The sequence below is a fragment of the Protopterus annectens genome, chromosome 9.part0 (genome assembly GCF_019279795.1).
Source record: "Protopterus annectens isolate FY-2018-M chromosome 9.part0, PAN1.0, whole genome shotgun sequence".
In the NCBI taxonomy this organism is placed as follows: Eukaryota; Metazoa; Chordata; order Ceratodontiformes; family Protopteridae; genus Protopterus; species Protopterus annectens.
This window is the reverse complement of record NC_056743.1, coordinates 1,530,639,049-1,530,663,170: the sequence shown is the minus strand read 5'-3', so window position 1 is coordinate 1,530,663,170 and position 24,122 is coordinate 1,530,639,049. Positions and strand designations below refer to the sequence as shown.

The 24,122-nt window shown below is 43.8% G+C and overlaps 1 protein-coding gene across 1 annotated transcript in view; it reads left to right on the top strand.

Moving 5' to 3' along the window:
• Window positions 1–24,122, top strand: part of ABCF1 (ATP binding cassette subfamily F member 1) — a 1,329,408-nt gene that overhangs the window by 694,392 nt on the left and 610,894 nt on the right. Inside the window, exon 12 of the mRNA XM_044082281.1 lies at window positions 14,560–14,634. Coding sequence (XP_043938216.1) covers window positions 14,560–14,634 — 75 coding nt within the window. The remainder of the gene's footprint in view (window positions 1–14,559; window positions 14,635–24,122) is intronic.

The following is a 24,122-nucleotide window of genomic DNA, read 5'->3' as shown; positions in this document are numbered from 1 at the left end:
CAGATGGAACGTTATGGTGAGTACATAACTTCTTTTTTTTGTGCAAGGTTTGATAGTAAAACCATTTGCCACAGGGCCACATCCCAGCAGTAGCATTTAAATTCAGGTAGGGCTGACCTTTGCACACTGTGGTATCCTCCATTTCCCATAAGAGGAGAAAAGATAAGTGCCTGAAGGTGAATGTCAGAGGTTGAAGGTATTAATTTGTCTGATTTCCCACCTAGACTTGATCACCCACTCATGTGACGTGCATTTGAAGCCTCCTGATTAGACTGCTGTTTGGCCCAAGTCCTCTGGTACAACCCCTCGCTGGAGGCCATCATGACTGAAGCATAAGCCTCATATTTCAACACCAGGCTGACATTGGTTGGGTCCAAAATCACCAAGCAGTCCATGGCTTCTGGTACCAGACTGCTAGTGATTGAGGGTGAGGGCAGTTTCAGATTCCTTGGACTTGGAGGATGCGGAGGAACTTGCATACATAGAGCACCTCCCTTTTCTAAGGTATGTAGACTCTGAATCAGAAGGTGCCTTATCTGTAGTCTTGCCATCTGAGGATTTATCCATTGGAGACTCCCTTTGTAGGATGAAGGAAACCTTCATTTGAGAATCTAGGGAGTGCTCTTAGGCTCAAATTCATTGCAGAGAACTACTAAACCCTCCTGTCCCCAGACCACTGACAATTCTTCCAGACCTGGTAGTCTTGGATGATGATTGTTGCCATAGCCTTGCAACCTAACTCCCCCACAAAGCTCAATTTTGTTCTGTAGAGTGCTTGTGTCTCACAAGCACCTCTCTAAACACCTCAGTGGTGGATCCATCAGTTGTGTCTAAGGAATCCTTCAAAAAAGCTGGTGGGTAAGGAAAGCAGATTAACTGACTAATTCTGCATTTAAAAAAATCCAGCCTGGCCACAAGACCTGTGAAACTAACTCCATATGCTGAAATAGCTGGAGAAGGTACTGGAACAAATTAAATCTAAGGCAGAAGGGGTACAAGACAAGATCTTCCAGAGGGGCATCCAAAAGCTGTGTAGTGTTGCCCTCCAGATGGTGAGATGCTTCTAAAATGCAGCTAAAATGCATTGGATGCATCAATGCATCATGCATGGTGGCTGCTATGGGCTCCATAATGCAACATGCCTAGCTGCGGAATCTGCCCCTTTTAGACCAGGTTAACTCATAACAGCCAAGTGATCCTTACAGATGCTTCTGCAGTTACATTCTACTGATGCCTGTAGGCATTAAATATTGAGTGTTCCTACATGCATTAATAATTCTAAAACCATGCTACATACAAAATACTGAAAGATTTCATTGCAAAATGTACACAACGGCAAGCACAGCTGTATTGATACTAACCTCTGCTAGTGCAGTTAGAGATATTAATTCATGTAATATTTGATCTGAAGTAGTTAACGTAATTTTATGTGCAACCTGTGGGTATACGGATCTGTATCGGATCTGAGCCGGCAACTTTTTTCTAGCATCTGCTCCAAGCTCCTCCCCTTACCCGTAATGCCCTACCATATCCTATCTTCCCCCAGATCTCGTTTGCCGTGCCAGTAGTGTACATCGTGGTCTCCTTTGCTCTAAGCTCAGGAATCGTAAGTAGACATTTTTTTTGCTGATATCTAGGTGTGCTTGACTAGGATTTCCCTTCCTCCCTTTCTGTAGTATCGCGTTTGGTCGTTGGTACTAACAAAAAAAAAAAAAAAAAAAAAAAAAAGTTTTTTTGTCTAGAGTAGTAGTTAGGCCTGCCCTTCCCCTACCTTTGTGTGTGTGTGTGGTTCTTGGAAAAGTAGTGCTTGTACCTTGGAGTGCAGGACTATGGCTGACAAGCCAAAGCCTGTTTTCAAAAAATGTGCAGTGCGTGGCCATAAGCTTTCCCCGGCCGATGGTCTCACACTGCATGTGATATGCTTAGGAGTGGCACATTTGTCCACTCAGTATGCTGTCTGTCCAGGTTTCAATCCTAGGGCCCTTAGGGATCGTAAGGCCAAGCTAGTTGCCAAAGGCCTTCTCCCTGCTGCCATGCTGGAATCTGCCTCGTTCGCTAGTGTACCACCTTCCACCCAGAGAGGGACTCAACCTCCCTCTTCATCTGGCGATGGGTCTTCAGAGGACAGATCTTCAGTCAGCGAGTCTGACAAAGATAAGGAAAAAGAATAAGAGAAAGAAAAGGAAAGGCAGAGAGGAAAGGGAGAAAAATGGCAGGCATCGTAAGAGGTCCCCAGACAGGGAGCTCTTTCTCAGCCTCCCATCTAAGACCATGAGGCCTGTTTCTCAATGGCTCCGGTCTCCTCATTTATCACCGGAGCCGTTGGAACATTCAAACCCGAGGCCCTCCTCCCCACTGTGCAGACCAGCCAGATCAGAGTCAGTGGCCTCTTCGAGGTCGACTTGGAGCCTATCGGACATGGATATGGACAGGATGATGCAGAGATTTATTCAGACCCAAATTCAGATGGGAGTCTTGCCAGGTTCCTCTTCCTCTGGAGGGGTGACCTCTATGCCTCTTTTCCACCCCATCTCTCCTCCCCCGATCCGTGCTTCGGGGATCTTGGATCCGAGGTTTTTTGGAGCTGGTAGCTCGACGCCGACGGTTCCTCCAACCTCGACTCTGGCTGTTACCTTGAGTTCCTTGGATCCAACTTGTTCGGATCTGAGTGACTCTCGGAGCCGCGGACAGGGAGTTGGATCCGGGGGAACAGATTCTTTGGCTCTGTCCTTTTCGGATCCGATCCGTTCCCTCTGACCTCAGGCAACCCTGTCTTCGGCTCCAGTCCCTGCTTCTGATCCGGGGAGGGCTTCTTCCTCGGCCTTTGAAGTGGTGGAGAGGGTTCTCTCCCAGGGATTGAGACCCCGGCCCATCCTCTCGGATACCACCCAGGCCCCCCTGGATTTGGCGACGACTCCCTTCATCCTGTCTCAGGGACAGCCCGTGCCAGAGGATCCCCAGGTAATTTTCCCCAAGGAAACCTCTGCGGCTCGCGGATCTCCTTCTGAAAGTCTCACTGTGGAGGGTCACTGTAAGCGCAAGTGCAAAAGGAGGCACTTGGACTCCCCCTAGTCCCTCACTACTGACACAGACTTAGATGGAGAAGGTTCCCCCAGGTCACCTCTCGAAGACGTCTCCTTCGGAGAAATTATGGAGATCCTCCACCAGAGGGGAGGTTGGTCAGCCCTAAAACCTTCTGGGGATGAGTCTGTGTTCCTGGAGGCCTTTGGCATGGGTCCATCTACTTCCTGGGTGTCCCCACCAGCAGACCCCTTGGTGGACCTCATCACCATGAGGGCATGGAAGGAGCCCGACACCGTAGAGCCCATCACACCCTGACAAGGTTTTATCTCCCCCTTCTGACAGACAACCCTGATCGAAAGGAGCCCCAGTTGATGCTGTGTTGGTTGCAGCGGCCACAAAGAAGGAACTAGTACAGGAGAGTTCCTTAGTCCACCCTCCAGACAAGGAGTCCAGGTCGGTGGATAGGTTTGGGAAGCGCGTATACTCCTCAGCGACTTTTTCTGTCCGTGCGCTGAATTATTTGGCACATGTGATTCGGCTTCAGTGAGACCTTGCTTCGGAATTCGCTGAGTCGCCCCCAGAGTCTTTATCGCCGCAGGACAGACAGCTGTTCTCGGCAAAAATGTCAACTCTGAAGTCCATCTCAAACACACCTATGCAGCTACTTTCCCATGCCACAGAAGGAGCAGCTAGGGTGGCTGGGACAGGCATAGCCATGAGGCATCATGCCTGGCTCAGATTGTGTCAGTTCGCGGACCCTTTCAAGGCGTCGTTCATCAATGCTCCCTACGACAGTTCGTCCCTTTTTGGAAAGACAGTACGTGACACACTTGTCCAGAGTGAAAAGGACGGGAAGACTTTGCCGTCTGAGTCCGCTTCTCTAACCCTCAGCGGTCCTTCTCTAGGAATCAGAGGGCAGCAGAATATGTGGTTCCAAAATTCTCAGTTTTCCCTGGATTCTCAGGACAGCTATTCCCCCAGAGGTAGAGGGGGACAGGATCGACTCCGACCCAAAGGTAGAGGGAGTCCCAGGAATTCTGGGTCAGGGAACCCTTCTCTGATAGACCCAGTCAGCAGCCTGAGGGGTTTGCCCGACTGTCCTACTCTGGAGGCAGTCGGGGGACGATTGTCCTTACACCCAGCGGCATGGGAGTCCATTACGACAGATAGCTGGGCTCTTCAGATAATATCCAGAGGTTACTCTCTTCCTTTCATTGTCCCTCCAAATATTACAAAACACCTCCTGGATGTTCCACCTGCTCGCAGGGAGGCCGCAGCTCTAGAGGTTTAAAAGCTGTTTCTCAAACGAGCCATCGAAAAGCCCCCCCCCCAGATCAGTCCGGATTAGGCATCTACTTAAGGTTCTTTTTGGTGCCAAAAAAGACGGGGGACCTCAGGCCCATTCTAGATCCGTCAACATTAAACCTGTCGGTAGCCAAACAGAAGTTCCGGATGGTCACCCTACAGTCCATTCTACCTTATCTCCAAGAGTGCGACTGGATGTGCTCCTTATACCTTCAGGATGCTTACTACCACATAAAAATACACAGAAGCTCCAGGAGGTTTCTGTGCTTCCGGCTGGGGAGCCAGTCATTTTCAGTTCAGAGCCCTACCCTTTGGTCTCACCACAGCCCCCAGGGTGTTCGCCAAGGTAATGGCAGTTGTAGCGGCACACCTGAGGCTTCAGGGTATTCAGGTGTTTCCATACCTGGATGACTGGCTCTTCGCTGCGCCCAACAAGCATCACTTGTGTCTGGCCCGAGATTATTTCATTCGGTTAGCAGAGCTACTGGGAATTGGTCAATATTCACAAATCCCATTTGCAACCAGTACAAGTTCTAGACTTCATTGGGGCACGGTTAGACACTTTGCAGATGAAGGTATTCCTAACTACATCTACATCTCTGGTGCCACATACCTCAGATAGCGAACGCCAAGTTTGCAAAGGCCAGCGAGGTTCTCCGGGCTGTGGGCTCCATGGTTGCCGCCATATCTATTCTCCATTATGCGCGCCTTCACATGCGGGTTCTTCAATGGACTCTGGCTGTTCAGTGGTCTTGGCTAGACCTGCCCACGGAATTTCCGCTCAAGATCAGGCACGTCTGCAGGACATCTCTTCTTTGGTGGTAAACTTCACTGGAGATGTCAAAAGGACACCCCTTTGCGTCACCTCCAGTCCAAACCACAGTGACCACGGACACCTCCCAACTTGGGTGGGGGGGACATTGTTCGGGAAGGACAGTCCAAGGCATGTGGTCCCAGGCAGAGACCAATTTGCACATAAATGTTCTAGAGATGAGGGCAGTGCTTTTAGCGTTGGAAGCCTTTCACACAGTCCTCCCTCTCGGAATGGTTGCAATTCAGTCAGACAACATGTTGGTCATCTGGTATATCCACAAGCAGGGGGGAACCAGATCCTATGCTCTGTCACGAGGCCATGAGAGTGTGGGAATGGGCGATTTCCACCGGTCGGTTTCTGATAGCAACGCACATCCCGGGGTGCTCCAGCATTTTAGCGGACAGATTGAGCCAGGCCATTCTGATGCCTTACGAGTGGTCTCTGAAACAGTCAGTAGCAGAGGAGATTTTCCTTGCATGGAATCAGCCTTGCTGCGATCTCTTCGCATCTCCTTCCAACGTGAAGTGCAGCGAGTTCTTTGCTCTGATTCCCTCACCAGGGGAAGTCCGCAGAGAAGCTCTAGTCCATGCTTGCCCCCCCCGGGGTTTCTGTATGCTTATCCACCTTTACCTCTCATTCCGAAGTTTCTTAAGAAAACTTGCCGACTACGGTGCAAAGTGATCCTCATTGTCCCGTTCTGGTCTCGTCAGGTTTGGTTCCCATTCATTCGGTCTCATCTATTAGCTCCCTTATGGGATCTGGATCCCTGCCCGGATCTAATTTCCCATCCATCGGAGACACGTCTGCCCGATCTGGGCAGCCTCAAGCTAACAGCTTGGTTGCTCCAGTTCCGTTAATTGCCAGGACTCCCGGTCTTTCATCCCAGGTAAAATCCATTCTGGTGGCCTCTCTTAAAGACTCCACTAGCAAACTTTATTGCAGTAAATGGAAGTGCTTTTCCATTTGGGCCTCACAGAGAAAAATAGATCCCTTTACAGCCCCTGTTCCAGCGGAGTTGACTTCCAGTTATCTTTCAGCAAGGAGCTAGTTCCTCCACAGTGAAAGTGCAATTGTCAGCCACTTCCAGTTTTCACGTTGGTGAAGACAACATGGCCTTAGCATCCTCTAGGCTGTGCAAGGCTTTTCTTAAAGGTGCTTTTCTGTTAAGGCCCTCTGTCAAGGATTCTGTACCTCCTTGGGACCTTACTTTTGTTTTACATGCATTGGTGGCTCCTCCTTTTGAACCTGCAGCCTCGGTGGACTTAAAACTTTTTGTTCTGGAAGACCGCTTTCCTAGTCGCTATAACATCGGCTAGGAGAGTTTCTGAGCTTCAAGCTCTATCTGCCATGCCTCCGTATTTGGCCTTCCATAAGGATAGGGTCTCACTCAGTGCTAACTCTTCCTTCTTACCTAAAGTGGCATCTGAAGCAAACATAAACCAGTCCATTAATCTGCCCGTTTTCTTTCCCAACTTTCAAAATAAAGGTGAATACAAACTCCATTTGCTAGATGTTCATAGACAACTTTGTTTTTATCTTCATAGAATGAAGTCTTTCCGCAAGACTGACCAATTGTTTCCTTTTCCAAAGCGTTTATGGGAAAAGCTATTTCTAAAGTTTCTTTAGCCAGATAGATCTCTCTCTGCATTTCACATGCCTACGAAGCAAAAGGTTTCTCTCCTCCTGGTATAGTTAAGGCTAACTCTACCAGGTTCCTGGCGACTTCTGCTGCTTTTTGGTCCAGGGTACCTTTGGACGATATTTGTGCAGCAGCGACATGGGCCAATTCACATACCTTCATTTCCCATTACAAATTGGATCTGATTTCGAGGGGTAGGGCATCCTTTGGCTCTGCAGTGCTCAGGAATATCCTTCCATAAGGGCCTCCCAGGATTGGAGTAGCTGGGGACTCTGTCCCACAGGTTGCAGATAAAATGAAATTAACTACTTTAGAAAAAGAAGTTATGTACTCACCATAACGTTCCATCTGAGTAGTTATACTTCATTTTTCTGCAACATTCCCTCCGTCCCTCGGACCTTATCCTGTTTTCAGGGTTAGTTTATTGGGTTGAGTTGCATATATATTGTTAGTTGCAGCAAACTCGATCTGAGGGAAGATAGGAGATGGTAGGGTGTTATGGGTAAGGGGTGGAGCTCAGAGCTTGGAGCAGATGCTAGAAAAAAAGTTGCCGGCTCTGATCCGATACAGATCCGTATACCCACAGGTTGCACAATAATGAAGTACAACTACTCAGATGGAACGTTATGGTGAGTACATAACTTCTTTTTTTGTCATAACTTTCATATTTTTCTAAATATCTCGACATCCATGTCTCACAGACAGAACCCATTAGCCTCACATGAAAGGTCTCAAAAAATACTGCTGGCAGTTTGTGTAGCTTGAGTGGTTCCTGAGATGATAGAAGTTGTTTACAAACTATTATAAGCTTAATAGTTATATGTTTACTGTAACTTATAAAATCCAGTTTAAAACCTAGCGAGTGCTACCACTGTAAAACGTACTGAAGAGTTTGCTATTTGCAGTTTAGTAACGCTTATGGTTCTCTCTCTTTGTGTGTGTGTGTGTGTATATGTGTATATATATATATATATATATATATATATATATATATATATATATATATATATATATATATATATATATATAGTGTGTGTGTGTGTGTGTGTGTATATATATATACACATATGTATATATATATATGTATATATATATATATATATATATATATATATATATATGTATATATATATATATATATATATATATATACATGTCTATAAGATTCAAATTTTGTCCTCACATTTCAATCAAAAAGCTTCCATTGGAAGTTACATTGCAAACTTCCAGAGCTCCATTGGAGGGAATGAGTTAAAGAAAAATTTCTAGGTGCACCTTAGGATAAGGAGTTTGTCTTTGCCTGCCCCCATCAAAGTAGGTGTTTTGAGAGACTGGACAAAAAGAAATAGAGGAAACATGCCAAGAAATTTTACCGGTCTTCAACTCCCAGATATAAAAGAAATTATAGCAAATCCAGGCCCTTTCTATCTAGGCACAAAACAACCTACCTAGGGAGAAAAGGGCCAGACATCAAAGAAAGTGGCAAAGCAGCCAGTGTTCCAGACCTGTGGGAGGGAGTCAAAGACCCTGCCCACAGCTCCCCCCAATCCTACCTCAACCCCCCCCCCCCAGCCTAAGTTAGAAGCCTGTCCTCTTCCCCACAGAGAGTGGGAGGAGATAACCCAAGACAAATAGGTCCTGCAGATCATTTCTAGGCATTACCTTTACAGCAAAGCAAAAAGGGGAATTGATTCCACTTCCTCTGTTGCAGGACATTTTAGTTCAGGGATCTGTGTAAAAAGTCCCTACAGGGGAGGCAGGTACAGCGTTCTATTCCTGCCTCTTCCTGTCCATGACCTTTTGAAACTAAATGTTTCTTGTAGTACCAAAATTCACAATTATGACTCTGGAAATACTTCTACCCCTTATCTTATCAGGGCCATTGTTGGTGTCTCCGGACTTGAATGATGTCTGTCTTCATGTTCGTATTTTGCAAGAATACAGGATGTTTTAATGTTCCCAGGTAGTGGGGAGTACGTTACAGGTTTGTGCCTTACTATTTGTTTTATGTACTGCTCGCTCCTAGGGTGTTTAAATAATGTCTTGCATCAGTCAGAACAAGAGGGGTTCACATTTACCCCTACTTAAGATGATTGCCTGATCCGGGCCACATTACCCACAGAACTTCTGACGGCTATGCAGATCAACATGGATTACTTTCAGAAAGTAGGACTAAATGTCATTGTCCAGAAGTCGCAGGTCTTCCCCATTGCCAGGACTACCTTTCTGGAGGTAGTCATAAACTCAGTGCAGCAAAAGGCATTCCTCCCAGAAGATGAGGTTTCCTTCCTATCACAGTATCTGAAGAGTGTATGCAGCAGACAGGCTATTACTACAAGGGAATTTGAGGGTCCTAGGTTACATGGTTTTACATTCTAATGATTCCATTAGTAAAACTGCACATGAGGTAGCTACAGTGGTTCCCTAAGTAACTGCTTGCAGCATCAGCAGTCCCTAGAAACACTTGTCCCTCTCCTTCCATGCTTGAAAAAGAAATCCTGTGATGGGAGGAAAATGAAAAACAGTCCAAGACCACCCTTCAGCTCCCAGCAACAGCACATACCCTAACAGACAAGCTCGCACCTGTCCTAGGGCGCTTACCTGGAGCAATTCAAGGCCTAAGGGACTTGGGACAGGCGTTAGGCAAATCATCATTATTAAGGTAATGATGACAGTTATTCTGGCATTAAAAGTATTTTAAGAAAAGTTGATTTCCAGACCCATTATCACACACAAACACTTCACACCCACTTCCTTGTACTCCTTTAATCCAGGGTTCCTGGCTGTGTGTAGGGCTTGTTGGGCAACATCATGCTTCCATCTGAGGAACATTTGACTCCAGTGCCTTGGACAAGATCTGAAGATGGCACCAGCCAATGCAACTGTTGAACCTATAGTATCCTATAGTATCCAACATCAGATATCTTGAGACATCCTCTGGCTGGTGGATTGTGAAAGACTGCTACTTGGGCCGACACAGGGCTCTGCATGGCATGATGGCCCAAGAAGTCAGTACTTGCAACACTGATCTCCTCACACATCTGCAGTTATGTTAAGACATCAAGACATCTGTACTTTCTACTGGTTTACAGGTTTTCTCTTGTACTGGAATGTCATCACATCTTTCAATGTCTTTTTAAAACTTTATTGTGACATGCACCAACTGCTTACAAGTCATCTTCCTATTTATCTTAATTATTTTATTTATTTAACAGTTATTTGCTGGTACAGTCTGACTTGGAACAAAGCCAATTTTCAGCGGAGTCCCAGGAAGAAACGCTCCAGACGCTTCTCTCACTTTCAGTTTTCTAATTTCAAGGAAAAATCACAGCACTCCTTCACCTTAGCTGCAAGACAGGCTGCTTGACAACACCATGAATGCTGTAGGTTTAGCATGAACTGTTTAATTTGAAATTAAACAGAAAGGAGTGTCACAGCCAGATACTCTAAATTGGATTTAAAAAAAAAAAAAAATATATATATATATATATATATATATATATATATATATATATATATATATATTTTTTTTTTTTTTTTTTTCCTGCAACTAATTCTGTAATACATTGCAGACAAATTATAATTTTCATAGTATATTACATAACTATGTGTTGATATTGGCTGGCTGACTTAGAATTTTCACAAAGCAGTCAACTACATAATTGAGGCAGAGTTGTTCGGAGGTTGTAATGCTTACTATTTTATTGCTGAAGTCATCTTATTACCTGTTTCCTCATTCATCCAGTAGGGGCACCTCTATACCCTCCTTGGTTGTAAGGCCTGTAACATCAAATTACTCATCCACACTGAGGTCTAAGTTTAGTGTGATGGACTAAGAATATATACTTACAGCAATCAGAGGAAAATTATGTTACGAGTCTGAGGAGTAAAATATTCCCACACTTTTCAGTTGGAAAACCCTGGTCATTGTACATGAAAATATGTTCTCAAACAATTAAGTTGTAAAACTCAGTGTTATTCAGCACAAAATTTTTTGCATCTTTTTTTCCTTTACCGATTTTCTTCTCACAGGAAGGTGACAAAATTTGCCACACTTACCTCATCCTTAACTGTGTAAGGTTAAGTACCGTGAAACTGGCTGAACATGTGGCTGTCTCGGTAGGTTATGTTGTAATTAAACTCTACAAGTCACTAATTAACCTTCTTAGATTTGCAGATCATTTTTAAATAACCTAATTGCATTTAAAGGTCCTTTTTAATGCTATGGACTGGTTACTACATAGTGTTATGCTGTCATTAGGCTAGTCACTCATTGGCCAGTGCATTGAGCAGTGTGTAGACTTGAGGGGGAGGGGTGCTGCTTTCATTGCTTTTATTCGTCAGTATGTCCTTGGGTGACATTTTCACTGTAGCCATTTGCTCATCTTGAAAATTTTCATTAAGCATTTATGGATTTCAATCCTACTTGTGTTGTTGCACACTGCACTGCATTGCTTACTAATTCTGTTTTCTTGGTCTTTCTCATGCAGTGTCATTGTTGCTTCACTGCTTGAAATTCTTCCGGCTTTGACTCACTCCATATAGCCCCTTGAAAAAGGACAAGGCAGATAAACTGTCTCCTACAGACATCTGAGAGGTGATCTATGCCTAATGTATAAAGCATCCTCTGATCCTGCTCTGATGGATCTTCTGCACATCCACAAAACAGATTGGAATTACCTGGTCTAGGGACCTAAACCTCATCTGCAGAATAAATAGAACATGTTGGAGGGATCCAATTCAAGCGTAACTTGAACCCATGGATGGAGATTAGGAAATTTACCGCTGGTCTGGTACCCATGTCTTTATTAGAAGCAGCCTGTACATGCTTGACCATCCATGGCCAAGCCTACATATATTCCTTAAATAAGCCTAGGGTATAAAAACTTGTCATATAAATTTGAGAGGCATGGCTACACATAAAAAGCCCCCCCCCCCCCTGGGGTCAGTACACTAGTAATCACCTTTAAACCTATTGTATAATCAGTCTTGTAGAGGCTCCTAGGCTCCTCTTTCTTGCCTGTAAATGTTTAAGAGGTAGGCATGCAGTAGGCAGATGTGAGGGGGTTTACCTAATTCATTGAGAGATGTAGCCCTCGAAATCGACAACGCCAAGTGCCACTGAGATAATGCCATCCTACACTTTCCATGAATAGTGTGCTTTGTGCTTGCAGGCAGAGTTCCATAACCCTTTCTCCTTTGAGCACCCCTTTCCCTACTTGGGCTACTAATCAAACTAATGTCACCTATCTCATAGTCAGGGCTTCGTGTGACCAACTGGAAAGGCCACTGAAATACCTCACAAAGAGAATCTATGGCCTCCAACACCTGTCCTATGCAGACGGCTCAAATCACTGTCACTCTCCTCAGTATCGTACAGATTGCTCAGGAGTGATCTGTGTCTCGCCTATAAGGCAATCTCTGACCCTGCCCTACTAGAGATGCTTCATATCTGTAAGTCTGATTCCTCACGCACTACCCGCTCAAAAGGCCTGAACCTAATATGTGACATTAACAAAACTTCCTGGAGAGACAAGTTCTTCTCCCAAAGGTTGCCCCATCTCTGGAATAGACTTCCCATACATGTCAAACAGAGCACCTTGCTAACCCTGTTCAGGTGCAACCTTGATGAGTGGTTGGGGAAACCACAAATTCGTCCCAGTGATTCCGCCTGTGTCCCTCATTGACAGGGGCGACAGGTGCTGACAGAGGTTTATTTTTGGGGATAAACTCTTAGCTAGGCTTGTAAGGGCCATTAGCCTAATAACCTCTATAAGTTATGGAGCTGGCCAGGACTAGTCATATTGGTTAATCTTTTTGAGGAGGTCTTCCACAGTAGCTACTTAAGTTAGAGGCTTGACATGTTAACTAATCCCAGAATAACATGCCCCCAACCATATAGATGTCCAGTGTACTCAAGGATAAAACAGGGTTGGGTTGCACAGCTAAGCTTATAAAGACCCTGGAAGTCGATGGCCTATTTCCAGCCTATGAACCCTTCTGCCATTCATGTTTTGTTGAATGGCCAGTTAACCCACTTTAGGTGGTGCATCCCTTTGTTCATATTACAAGTTTATAATTTTACTTGTGTAGCTTAATTTCTGGCCATTCTGGTTGTTAATATTTGTTATGAGTCAAAAATGGTGTTCTGGAGCCAGTTGCAAACTTTCTTGGCTAGTATTGAGATGTCCTGATGTACACTCAGGCATGTGCATATCCCATATTGTGGAAGCTGGAGCTGCCCAAATTGACATGAGTGTGCTGTAACAAAGGTGATCTGCAGGTACTGGAGTGTGGTGGCTGCTTGCTTGTTTTAGAATTGTGCTTTTATAACCTGGAACAGACTATGTAATCAATTATGCCAACTTACATTTATGGTCTGAGGAAAGCGGGAAAAGGTGTGCAAGAAAGATTCTTGTTTATAGCAGTACAAGATGAGTGCATGACCTTTGTTTGATTGGTGTCTTGAAAAGATTGCTTGAGATAGTTGTCAATGATGACACCAGTCTTTCTATAAATTATTTTGGCTGTCTCTTTCAGATGCGCTTTAATTTTTAATCTTGGCATTTACAAAGGAGCAAGAAGGGCAGGTTTTAAAGCATGATTGTAAGCCGTGGTTGAGTTAAGGACTGATGTAAAAATTTGCAGAAAAGTAAAGAAGCTAATAAAGGTGTTGTGTATGGAATTACATAGACTTGGGCGAATCATTGCCTGGGAAGCTAGAAATATTAGCAGAAGTATGCAGGGGACTTTAGACAAAATATCTTTGGATAGAAACAGTAATGGTCATACCATGAATCAAAAAAGAATCCAAGTAACTACAGGCCGTTGTCTCCCTTCAAGGCAAGCTTATAAAAATGGAGCAGATTAATAGTGGTCTCAAGTGCCCACTAATTGTTTTGCAGGTGGGTGAAGCACGACTTCATGTGGCAGCCTTGTCTAGTAGGTGGCATTTGTTGCAGTGGTGCAGAGGTCTACTTCAGCAAAGTAGCAATACTTAACATCGTTAATGTTACCTTCATAGCCTTAAGATTTACTGAGGGAGTCTACCAGGCTACTAGTATAATGAAGTGATAGTGTAATGCAGGACATTTTGAAATACTTTTGGAATAAATTAGTACAACAGCAGTTCTCCATAACAGGGGAGGACTGCCACAGCAATAAAGTGACATTGTATCTCTTTAAAAGGAAAATCTGTGAATGTATGTTTTTTAAATACAGCTTTTAAAAGAAGAAATTATAAAATGCTAATAAAAATCGTGGAAATGTTTAATCCTTGGATTAATGTTAGGTTAGTAAAATAAGGAAATCAGAGTCTGAAAAAGCCTACAGTTCAAAGTATGGTATCATTCTATTGTAGAAAATCCAGCTGTGAATAATGTATGAGAAGGAAAACACATCCTTGGAATGGAGTTTGCAGAGGCTAAGCCCCCCTGCAGCCCTTGACTAGTTTTAAGTCTGAAGTTCCTCATTGTCAGAGAAGAAATGTTTTTCTTCCCAGAAGCAAAATCTGTTCATAGTTTATATTTGACAGAAAATTCAGAAACACAACCCCCCCCCCCCCGAAATGAGTAGAACTGTGGTAGACTTACCCATCCCACCTACCTCCAAATGTATAACTACCTCTGTTTTTTTTCTGATTATTTGAGAGGATAATGAGGGGAACACTTTGCCTTTGTGAGAGTGCAACAGCTAATGTTCCATTCTTTACACTAAAAACTGATGTTTAACTCTTGAGATTCATTCTAAGACCTTGTGCATCTGTTTTCTTTTCTAGGTGTAGATTTTGGTTATTCAGGACATCCTCCGCTGTTCAAAAATGTTGATTTTGGTATTGACATGGAGTCAAGAAGTAAGTAATTTATTACTTTCTCTGCTTCATTATTGAACTACACAATGTAAATAGGATGGTTTGGCAAAAGAATACAGTTTTCCTCCCATTTTTTTATAGCAGAGTTGAAAGTCTGATTTACTTTGCATCTTTAAGTTTTGTAGTGTTTTTTCAATTGTACGAATATTATTTCATTGTAATCATTGTGCAGTATGTATTCAGGGTTTTTTCTTTTTTTTCAACCCTTGTCTGAAAATCTGTTTGGATTTGTGCCTGTGCTAATTCAGTCAACAAATGACTGTATAAAATGATATAGGCATCTGTCACCCACTATTTTAACTAGCGAAATAGTATTTTGCTGTCTACATTTAGGCATTAATATACCTTAACTGAATTTGTGTGATTGTTTTCTTGGTATTTATTACTTGTAGTTTTGTTAATTTTGGTTTCCTTCCATACTGCTAATGAAAAAGTGAAAGCTTTGTGAAGGGGGATGGCAAGATAGCATTAGAAAATGTCATTAGCCAGATAATTAATGTAATGCATATGATGATTAGGCAGGAGCAGCTTGCATCTCTTGTGGTAGTTCCTTACCTCCCAGAAGTTTTGAACATCCTTGGACTGGAGTCAAAGCAGACTTTACCTGTGCATTACTAACATTAATTTTGCTGCTAAATATTTTTCTGTATGTCACAGTAATTGTTTGCAGCTCTGTCATCAATGTCATTTGAAGGAAGTGAGCATGAAGATGAAGTCTAACTGTCCCTCCAGTTCTTTACAATGGCTGTGCAGGTCTGGGTTTACTAATTTTGTTGCTTAATGTCTCTGCAGATTTCCTTCCATATCACTGCTGCAGTATTCTTTTCAATAGGGATCCCTGCCTAGAAAGCCCGATGTCCAACCAGTAAACCAAAGCCTTTAGGTTGTAATGGGTACACCATAAGACACGTGTGCGGTGTAGGGCATAAAGGTGATGTCTGGACATGCCATCCTCAGAACTTCTTTGCTGCCAGTCCAAATACAGTCTTTGATCATCTGTCTGAACACCCATTCATCTGTTGGTTACCACACCGATTTCAGATAAGTGCCTCATTTAATTTTCTTATCTTTGGGGTTGTTGGTTTCATGTCATCAAGAAAAGGGAAATGCCAGTGCGGAGACAGATTCCCCATAAAGATCATCACAAGCAGTGTTTGTTCTGTTTAGGCGTTTCCCATGACCATATGTCTTGTGAGATTTGTAAAGCTTTTGTCCCTAAGATGTTGCATAGTCTAGTTTCTTCCCTTGCAATTTACTTAGAGAACCAACAACGTAAATTGTTGGCTAAAGACAGTATGGAGGGTTCTTCCTGGTCAAGAGGGTCAACCATCTGTTAGGAAAAAGACCAAGAAAGCTCTGTCAGATTCTTTAGCTGTACCACCTCCACCTGAAACCTCTCATAAGGCTGGTGAATGCCTGGAGGGTTGTCTGATTTCCTTCAGATTACCTTTGCCATGACCACTTCGGTGGCCAGCATGGATCTGACTCCACGCATGTCCATGGAGGTCTTGCAGATACCCAGTTTGGATGTACAGCAGGAACTGCAGCTCATAATTACTGAAAGGCCTAGTGGATTTCCTCAGATATTAGTGAGGGAAGAGGTTCTGACTATCATTATGGAGTGTCGCCAGGGGTTAGAGCTTTCTAAATTGGCTGATATCCTACTCGGAAAGAAGCAGGTGACTAAGCACTTTTCGCCTGCTCTTAAAGATTCTCAGAGCGAATGGCAAAACTTCACTTGGGGGCCTGTTTAGTGTTATGGCTGTGAAGCCTCCACTGGGAGTTTCTGTTCCTGCTCCTCCTTGGTCCTCTATCCCTCTTAAGAGGCCTAGGGAGCAGGATTCCTCTGATGATTATGCTTATCTGATGAAGAGTCGCTTAATTATTCCTCTCAGATTACTTCCCTATTAGGCTGTGGTTCTGAAGAAGAGCCTTATCAGTCCTGACTCTCCTTTCGAGGAGATTTTTGTTTGGTGATATTTCCAGAGTGATGAAATTTTTCAGATGGGACTGTGCACAGATGTTTGATGCTCAGAAGAGGAGCTTCTACTTATGGAGTCTCCTAGACCCTCTGTTCCTCAGGTTCTTGCTGCCCTGCTGGATGCTTTTTCTACTGCTTCTCAGACTGTTAACTCTCAACCCCCTGCTGTCAGGAAACTTGATAGTTTTATAAAGTTCCATATTATTGCAAGTTTCTTTACAAGTGTCGTCCTGCTGATGCTTCTGTGGTGTCAGTTGCTTTGGATAAGCATTTCAAATCGCTGCCTTCAGCTAAGTTGTTTCCATCTTTAAGGACAGCAAAACCATGGAGAGGCTAGTTGAAAAGGTGTATACTAAACCCTAACCTTTAGAGCTGTGAACTGTCAGACACACATGACCAGGTATGTCTTGACACTTCTGTCAGGCCTGTCAAGCCATTTCAGATCTTCCTAATTCTGAAGGGAATGTCTCTGCTCTTGACTTGTTAGATAAGTTCTCCCAAGTTGCCCGCCATTTGATTAAATGCAGTTATGATGCAGCTGATGCTTCATCTAGGGCTGCTGCTTCTGGATCTGTTTTGAGTAGGTATTCCTGGCTCAGACTTTTGCCTTTGCCTTGATGATATTAAGGATAAACTTATAAATGCTCCTCTGGATAATAAGCATTTGTTTGCTGCTGCAAAGGTGAGCTGAAGCACATTTTTTTTTAGTTTCAGAGGAGTTACCCTAACATGCCTGTCTTTGTCCATAGACAGTCTCGCACCCCCCCCCCCCCAAAAAAAAAAAAGGCTGAAAAGGGGGGTAGAAGTGCTCATCCTGCTAAGGCTTACCCCAATGTCCTTCTACTCAGAAGCCTACTTTTTCTGACAAACCAGGTGCTGCTTTGACTGTCTTGTTCTTTTCAGTCACATTCCTCTTTCTCTGCATCTTTCCCTGTCCTTTCCTATTTGGATGAAAGTCACCCAAGACTCCTAGATTCTTTCCATAATTTGCCAGAGTTATTACATGGTTTGAAAATCCCCCCTCCCCCCTTTGGGGCATTCCTCAACCACCTGAGAAACAGCTGCCCTTTTTTCTATAGGTGCTTCAGGGACTGTTGGCTCAAGAAACTATTCCAGATGTCCCAAATTGTCAGAGGGGGAAGGGATTTTACTCCGAAGTGTCCTTGATCCCAAGGAAAGACGGCACCTGGAGACCCATTCTGGATCTTTTTCAGTTAAACACCTTTTTGAAGGTCCATTCCTTTTGTATGCTAGCCCTTCAAACCTTATTCCCTCTGCTACTTCCTCAGGCTTTTCTAGTTTTCCTGGATATAAAGGATGTTTATTTACACATTTCCTATTCATCCACTTTTCAGGAAGTTTACATTTCTCTGTTGCTTCCAGACATTTTCAGTTCTCCTCTTTACCCTTTGGCTTCTGTACTGCCCAAGGGTCTTCACCAAATACCTTACTCCTGAGATTGCTTTCTACAGGTTGAGAGGGTTACTGGTCCTTCCTTACCTGGACAATGTACTCCTTCAGGTCTTCTCTCCAGAGATTTTACTGTATCATCTTCACTTTGCAATTTCTCTTTTGCAAAGTCTGGGGTTTACTGTAAATTTCCAAAAATCATTCCTAACTCCTTCTCAGGGTCATGTTTTTCTGAGTGCAGGCTTCAGACTGTTGCATTGCTGGCATCCCTGCCTCCTCCCAAGGCTTTAACTCTTATTTGCTTTCTTTTTTTTTCCACCAATAAACATCGTTGTTAAATTATCACGCATGCTACAGGCACTCTTACATTTATATAAATGTAAAACAAACATTGACACCATTTTAGTTTCAAACATCATACATCACAGACACCATTGAAACAACTATAGTTGGAAATGTTGCACATCGCTTATAATCTATCCAGTCAGTGTCAGCTAAGCATTAATATGGCGCATTCAAATCCAGCCTCTTAAACCTCATTGCCTCTCTGCATATATTGTTCCACAATTCCTATTTTTCCTATTTAGATGTTCTTCGTGTTTCACTTTTGCAGTCATTACATTTGGGTAGTCTGCTGGCAGGTTGCCCTCAGTCGGCCCGAATTCCAAAGTCTGGGGTCCTGCCTCGGTTGCTTCTTCTCTTCCATGACGTCAGGGGTATAAAACATGCATCCAACACCATTTTCTTTAGTCTTTCTTGCCGCGCGGTGCCTGAAGCAGAAGCATTTCGCAAGTGCCGGTTGTGCAACTACTGAAATATTCGCGTTTTGAGTTTCAGAACCGAAGTCTTCAATAAAGCTAAGTACCCCATTGGGGAAACTTTTTTTCTTGCTTTTTACTGATGTCAGGAAAAAGTTAATAATTGTATTACTTGTGGGAAGCAAATACCTCATAAGGATTTCCATTTATACTTTATTCCTTGCCTAGGCCCTGATCACAAAGTGCCTGGTTGTCGGTTTTGTGCTAGACTTAACCAATGCACTATTACGCGTTGGTATATTTTTGCATCTAAGTATTTTGGAAACAGATTTAACTACCCAGAGATGTTGTCTGATAGCAATCCGGCTACCGGAGTACATAAAAAATTCAAAGAAAAGGACAGAGAAAGGCAGTCGAGATCCAAAACAGACGACAAAGCTTCTCCTAAGCCAGTCGCAGGTTCGCCGGTACTCAGTGAGGCGCTTTTGCAGCCCCTGATAACCCACTACCTTCGAGTTGCAGGCCTCTACCGGCACCCATGTGGAGTCCGGCATGCCGCAAGATACTCAAGGTATTGGACCGACGGATGTATCTCCCTCGGATGGGTCCGGAGCCGCTGAGCAGGCATCTGCTTCTGAGGGTGTATTCAGACCTCAACATTTTTACATCACCAACGAAGGCTGCAAAACCAAAGGTAAAGACACCTTCTAAAACTAAAAATGATGCCTGAGCCACGTGCACAGGCCTCTATGCCTAAAAAACAGATAATCAAAATGGTTGAAGAACTTATTACCGTGATCAGGGGTACCCATCCCCCTCCAGATAAGAGGCCTCGGCAAGACACTGATTATGAATCTTTAGATCAGGTTTCTATTTCTTCTGATTCCTCTTCTGATCAGGAATTATCTGCATGTCCCTATGAAGATTCTGATGCTGAGGAATCTATTCTATCTGCATCTCCTGAGGGTTATTCATTTGGAGAAACCTTGCATACTTTGAGGGAGCATTTTCACTGGGAGAGTCGAGACTTCTCAGAATCAAAAAAGAGGCTCAGGGATTTCCTCCTTCTCCCTCAGCACAAGCCTTTAGTCATTCCACCTGTGTTAGTCATTGTGGATGATGTTTTTTTCAGAGTCAAGCCTGACCCCTGACTCTCTACCTCTGGCTCCCAGTAAGCCTGACAGGTATTACAGGGTCCCTGACTCTCATAAATTTTTATTTAGAAAACCTGCTGCTGACCCTGAAACTATTTCACAGGGTCCAAAGGGAGTTAAGGCCTCAACAGCAAAAACCCTACCCCCTCCGACAGAGATTAAAGGGCGCAGGACAGATGGGGAATATAGGTTTATACATCTGCAACCTTGGCAGTCAGGGCCTTAAACTGTCAATTTCATATGCTTAAGTACCAACAAAATGTTATGGGATTGCTGAAACAGAAAATTATGTTGATTTCAGAATGTGCAGAAAATAAGGAATTGCAGAAATTACTGCATGCAACTGAACAAGTTGGAAAGCATACTTTGCAATGTGGTTTTGATTCTTTAGAGGCCTCCTGCAGGGCCGCAGTTACTGGATCTGTGATTAGGAGGCATGCCTGGTTAAAGGAAAAAAAATTGCCTGATCATGTTAAAGCTAAATTGCTAGATGCACGTTTACAGCATGATTCTCCGTTTGGTATTAAGGCAGAAGAGGTTTTAAAGAAAATGGAAGACAAAGCTAAGTCTGTGCAAACTGTTATAGATTTCTTACAAGTGCAGCCACCTAGATTCAGTAGACACTGGTCTACAAAAAATTGGTCCTTTCCTGTGTCAGACTGAGCTCAAAGGGGCAAATCCAGACGCCCTAAGAGTTCAGGTACCGGGCTCAAGACTCATACAGGTCAAAGCAATGGGGCACATCCACCTCCAAATCTGATGGAGGTAAAGCGCAAACCTACAGAAAGCAATCCCAGTGACTTCCCTCTGAATACACCAAGCACTTAACTTTTGGCAGCACCCATAGGGGGAAAATTAGCACTTTTTGCTCAAAATTGGCAGTTAATCCAGGACAAGTGGGTACTGAACTTCGTATCACAGGGATACAGATTCCATTTCCACACTCTGCCAATGACAAATGGTTGGCCAGACCTGTCAAAAAGCCAATGGGCAGAGGCACAGAAACGGGTTACGTTCCTCATGGATATGGGGGCCATTCAGACAGTACCAGAACAGGAAAAAGGACAAGGTTTTTACTCTACTGTTCTTGGTACCCAGAAAGGACAAGGCATGGCGGCTAATACTGGATTTATCGATTCTGAACACATACCTGGACATTCCAAAATTGAAAATGCTCACTTTGCAACAGCGTCTGCCCATGCTGGGCAAGAATGCTTGGCTGGTGACTTTAGACTTAAAAGAGGCATACCTGCATGTCCCAATAAGACAGTCGTGCAGAAGGTACCTCAGATTCAAGGCTGGCTTAATGCATTACCAATTCTCTGCACTGCCCTTTGGCTTATCTACTGCACCCAGGGTCTTTACAAAGTGCCTGGCACCAGTAATTGCATTTTGCAGACAAAGAAGTATTCAAATATATCCTTACTTGGACGACTGTCTCATTCAAGTAGAAAACAGACACTCTACTACGACACCTAGCATTTGTGAAAAGGCTTCTAGCATGCCTAGGGTACACAAACGGAAAGAAATCACAACTGGTACCCTCTCAAAAGATAACATTCCTGGGTCCAAGCTTGCATACAACTGCCCAGATGGCTTACCTCATGCCAGACAAACAAAGGCAACTGACTACTTACTTCAAACTGATGGCAACAAAAACCCAGTCTTCCACAAGACAAATTCTGCAGGCACTGGGCTTCATGGCATCCTGCATCCTACTAATTCCATATGCAAGACTGCATATGAGGAAACTTCAGTGGTACTTAAAACGTTTGAGTCAACATTCTCATTCACACAGTCTGGAAGCAATGATTCCTCTCATCCCCTGCCTGCAACAGTGGTGCAACTATGGTGGGCAAAGGCCTGTCACCAAAACATGGGACGGCCCTTCACTCTACCCCCTGCCAGCCAAACCTTAACAGACACATCAGATTATGCCTGGGGGGCCCACATGGCAGGAAGATGCATTCAGGGCATATGGGCACTAAATCAAATGCATCTACATATCAACCAGAAAGAGATGCTAGCTGTTCAAAATGCCCTAACAGCCTTCAAAGACTTACTTCATCCAGGACAACTACTGATAGACAGACAACACCATAGTCATGTGGTATATAAACAAGCAAGGGGGCACACACTCATATACCCCCTTTGCAGATTAGCCATGGCACTGTGGGACACAGCTTTGACCTACCTAATAAATCTTCAAGCTCAATTCCTGCCAGGAAAACAGAACACCTTATGGATCCTCACGAGTGGAAACTAAATCCACAAGTATTCAGCATGATAACTGAGAAATGGGGGAGCCCAGACATAGATCTATTTGCCTCTCCTCAAAATTATCAATTGAAAAGATTCTGCACAAGGACTTATCACAGACAAGCATGGAAAGTGGACGCCCTATCCTTCAGTTGGAAAAACCTGTCAGTTTACACTTTTCCTCCTCTGCCTCTTCTACCCAAGGTCCTCCTAAAGGTCAGACAAGAGAAGCCAAAGATGATATTAATTGCCCCGGACTGGCCCCGCCAATACTGGTACCCAATCCTAAGGAACTTGTCTCAATACCCAGCTTGGACCTTGCCTCAAAGACCACAATTACTGTCCCAGCAAAGCATTCAAACCCTGCACAATCAACAACAGACTCTGAACCTGGCAGCATGGCTAATCATGTAATCATACGAACAACATATCTCAGTAAAGCTGTGATGGATGTCATTTTGGAAGCCAGAAGGCCTAGTACTAGAAAATCTTATGCTGACAAATGGAAGAGATTCTGTGCTTGGAATCAAGCACAAGGAACTCATACAGCAGAACCACATATTCCTCAGATATTGTAATACTTAACTGAGATGCTTGACAAAGACCTTCTTTCTCATCAATCAAAATCCATGCCTCTGCCATTTCGGCTCATTACAATACAAAGCCACCAATCTTTTCTCATCCTTTACTAAAGCAGTATCTTAGAGGAGCCAAAAACCTAAGGCCTCCTAGAAGATCACCATTACCTGCATGGGACCTCAATTATGTATTGGAAAAGCTCACCCTGCCTCCATTTGAATCAGCCGCTACCGCTGATATAAAGTTGTCATCATGGAAGACGGCTCTGCTGCTAGCAATTACTTCAGCAAGGAGAGTTTCAGAGCTACAGGCCCTCATGGCTGTAGAGCCTTTTATCATATTTTACCCAGACAGGGTGTCTCTGAGGACAAATCCTACTTTTATGCCCAAGGTGGTTTCCAGTGTGGCTCTTAACCAAACAATTCATCTGCCAACTTTTTATCCAAATCTGTAGAACAAAGGGGAGAGAATTCTGCATTCCTTGGCTGTACACAGACAGCTAAGATTCTACTTGAGCAGGACAAAAGCTCTAAGAAAAACTGAGCAGTTACTAGTATCATATGCTGCAGGATCAGAAGGAAAGGCCATCTCAAAGCAGACAGTTTCAAAGTGGATAAGCCACTGCATCTGTTTCTGCTACTTACACCATGGTAAACCTGTGCCCAAGGGCATTAAGTCTCATTCCACCAGAGCTGCAGCTACTTCGGCAGCCTTTCTCAGAGGAGTACCAACCAAAGACATTCTAGAGGCTACTACTTGGAGTTCTGTTCACACCTTTACAAAACATTACCATTTGCCTCTCTACTCTTAAGTCCAGGGCAGGCTTTGCCACCGCAGTGCTGCAGGGCCTTATAGCCGCACCTAATGCTGTTTAGCTCCAGCCTCCCAACTATAGCTTTGGGATTCTACCCAAATGTAATGACTGCAACAGTGAAACACGAAGAACATAGTACAGTTGTGTACACTTACCATAAATGTAGATGTTCGAGTGTATTCACTGTTGCAGTCCAGGTTACCCTCCCGCCACCCCCCTGTCATTCTACAGTTTATCTTTCCTTCTCTATCTTCTACAGCCTATGTAAGTTTGTATTGATGCATGTGTGTGTGTGTATATGTGTGTATATATATATATATATATATATATATATATATCTGGGGGGCAAGAAAAACTAAAGAAAATGGCGTATACTGCATGTTTTATACCCCTGATGTCATGGAAGAAAAGACAGCAACCGACGCAGGAACTGAGATTTTGGAATTCGGGCCGACTGAGGGCAATCTGCCAGCAGATTACCCAAATGTAATGACTGCAACAGTGAATACACTCTA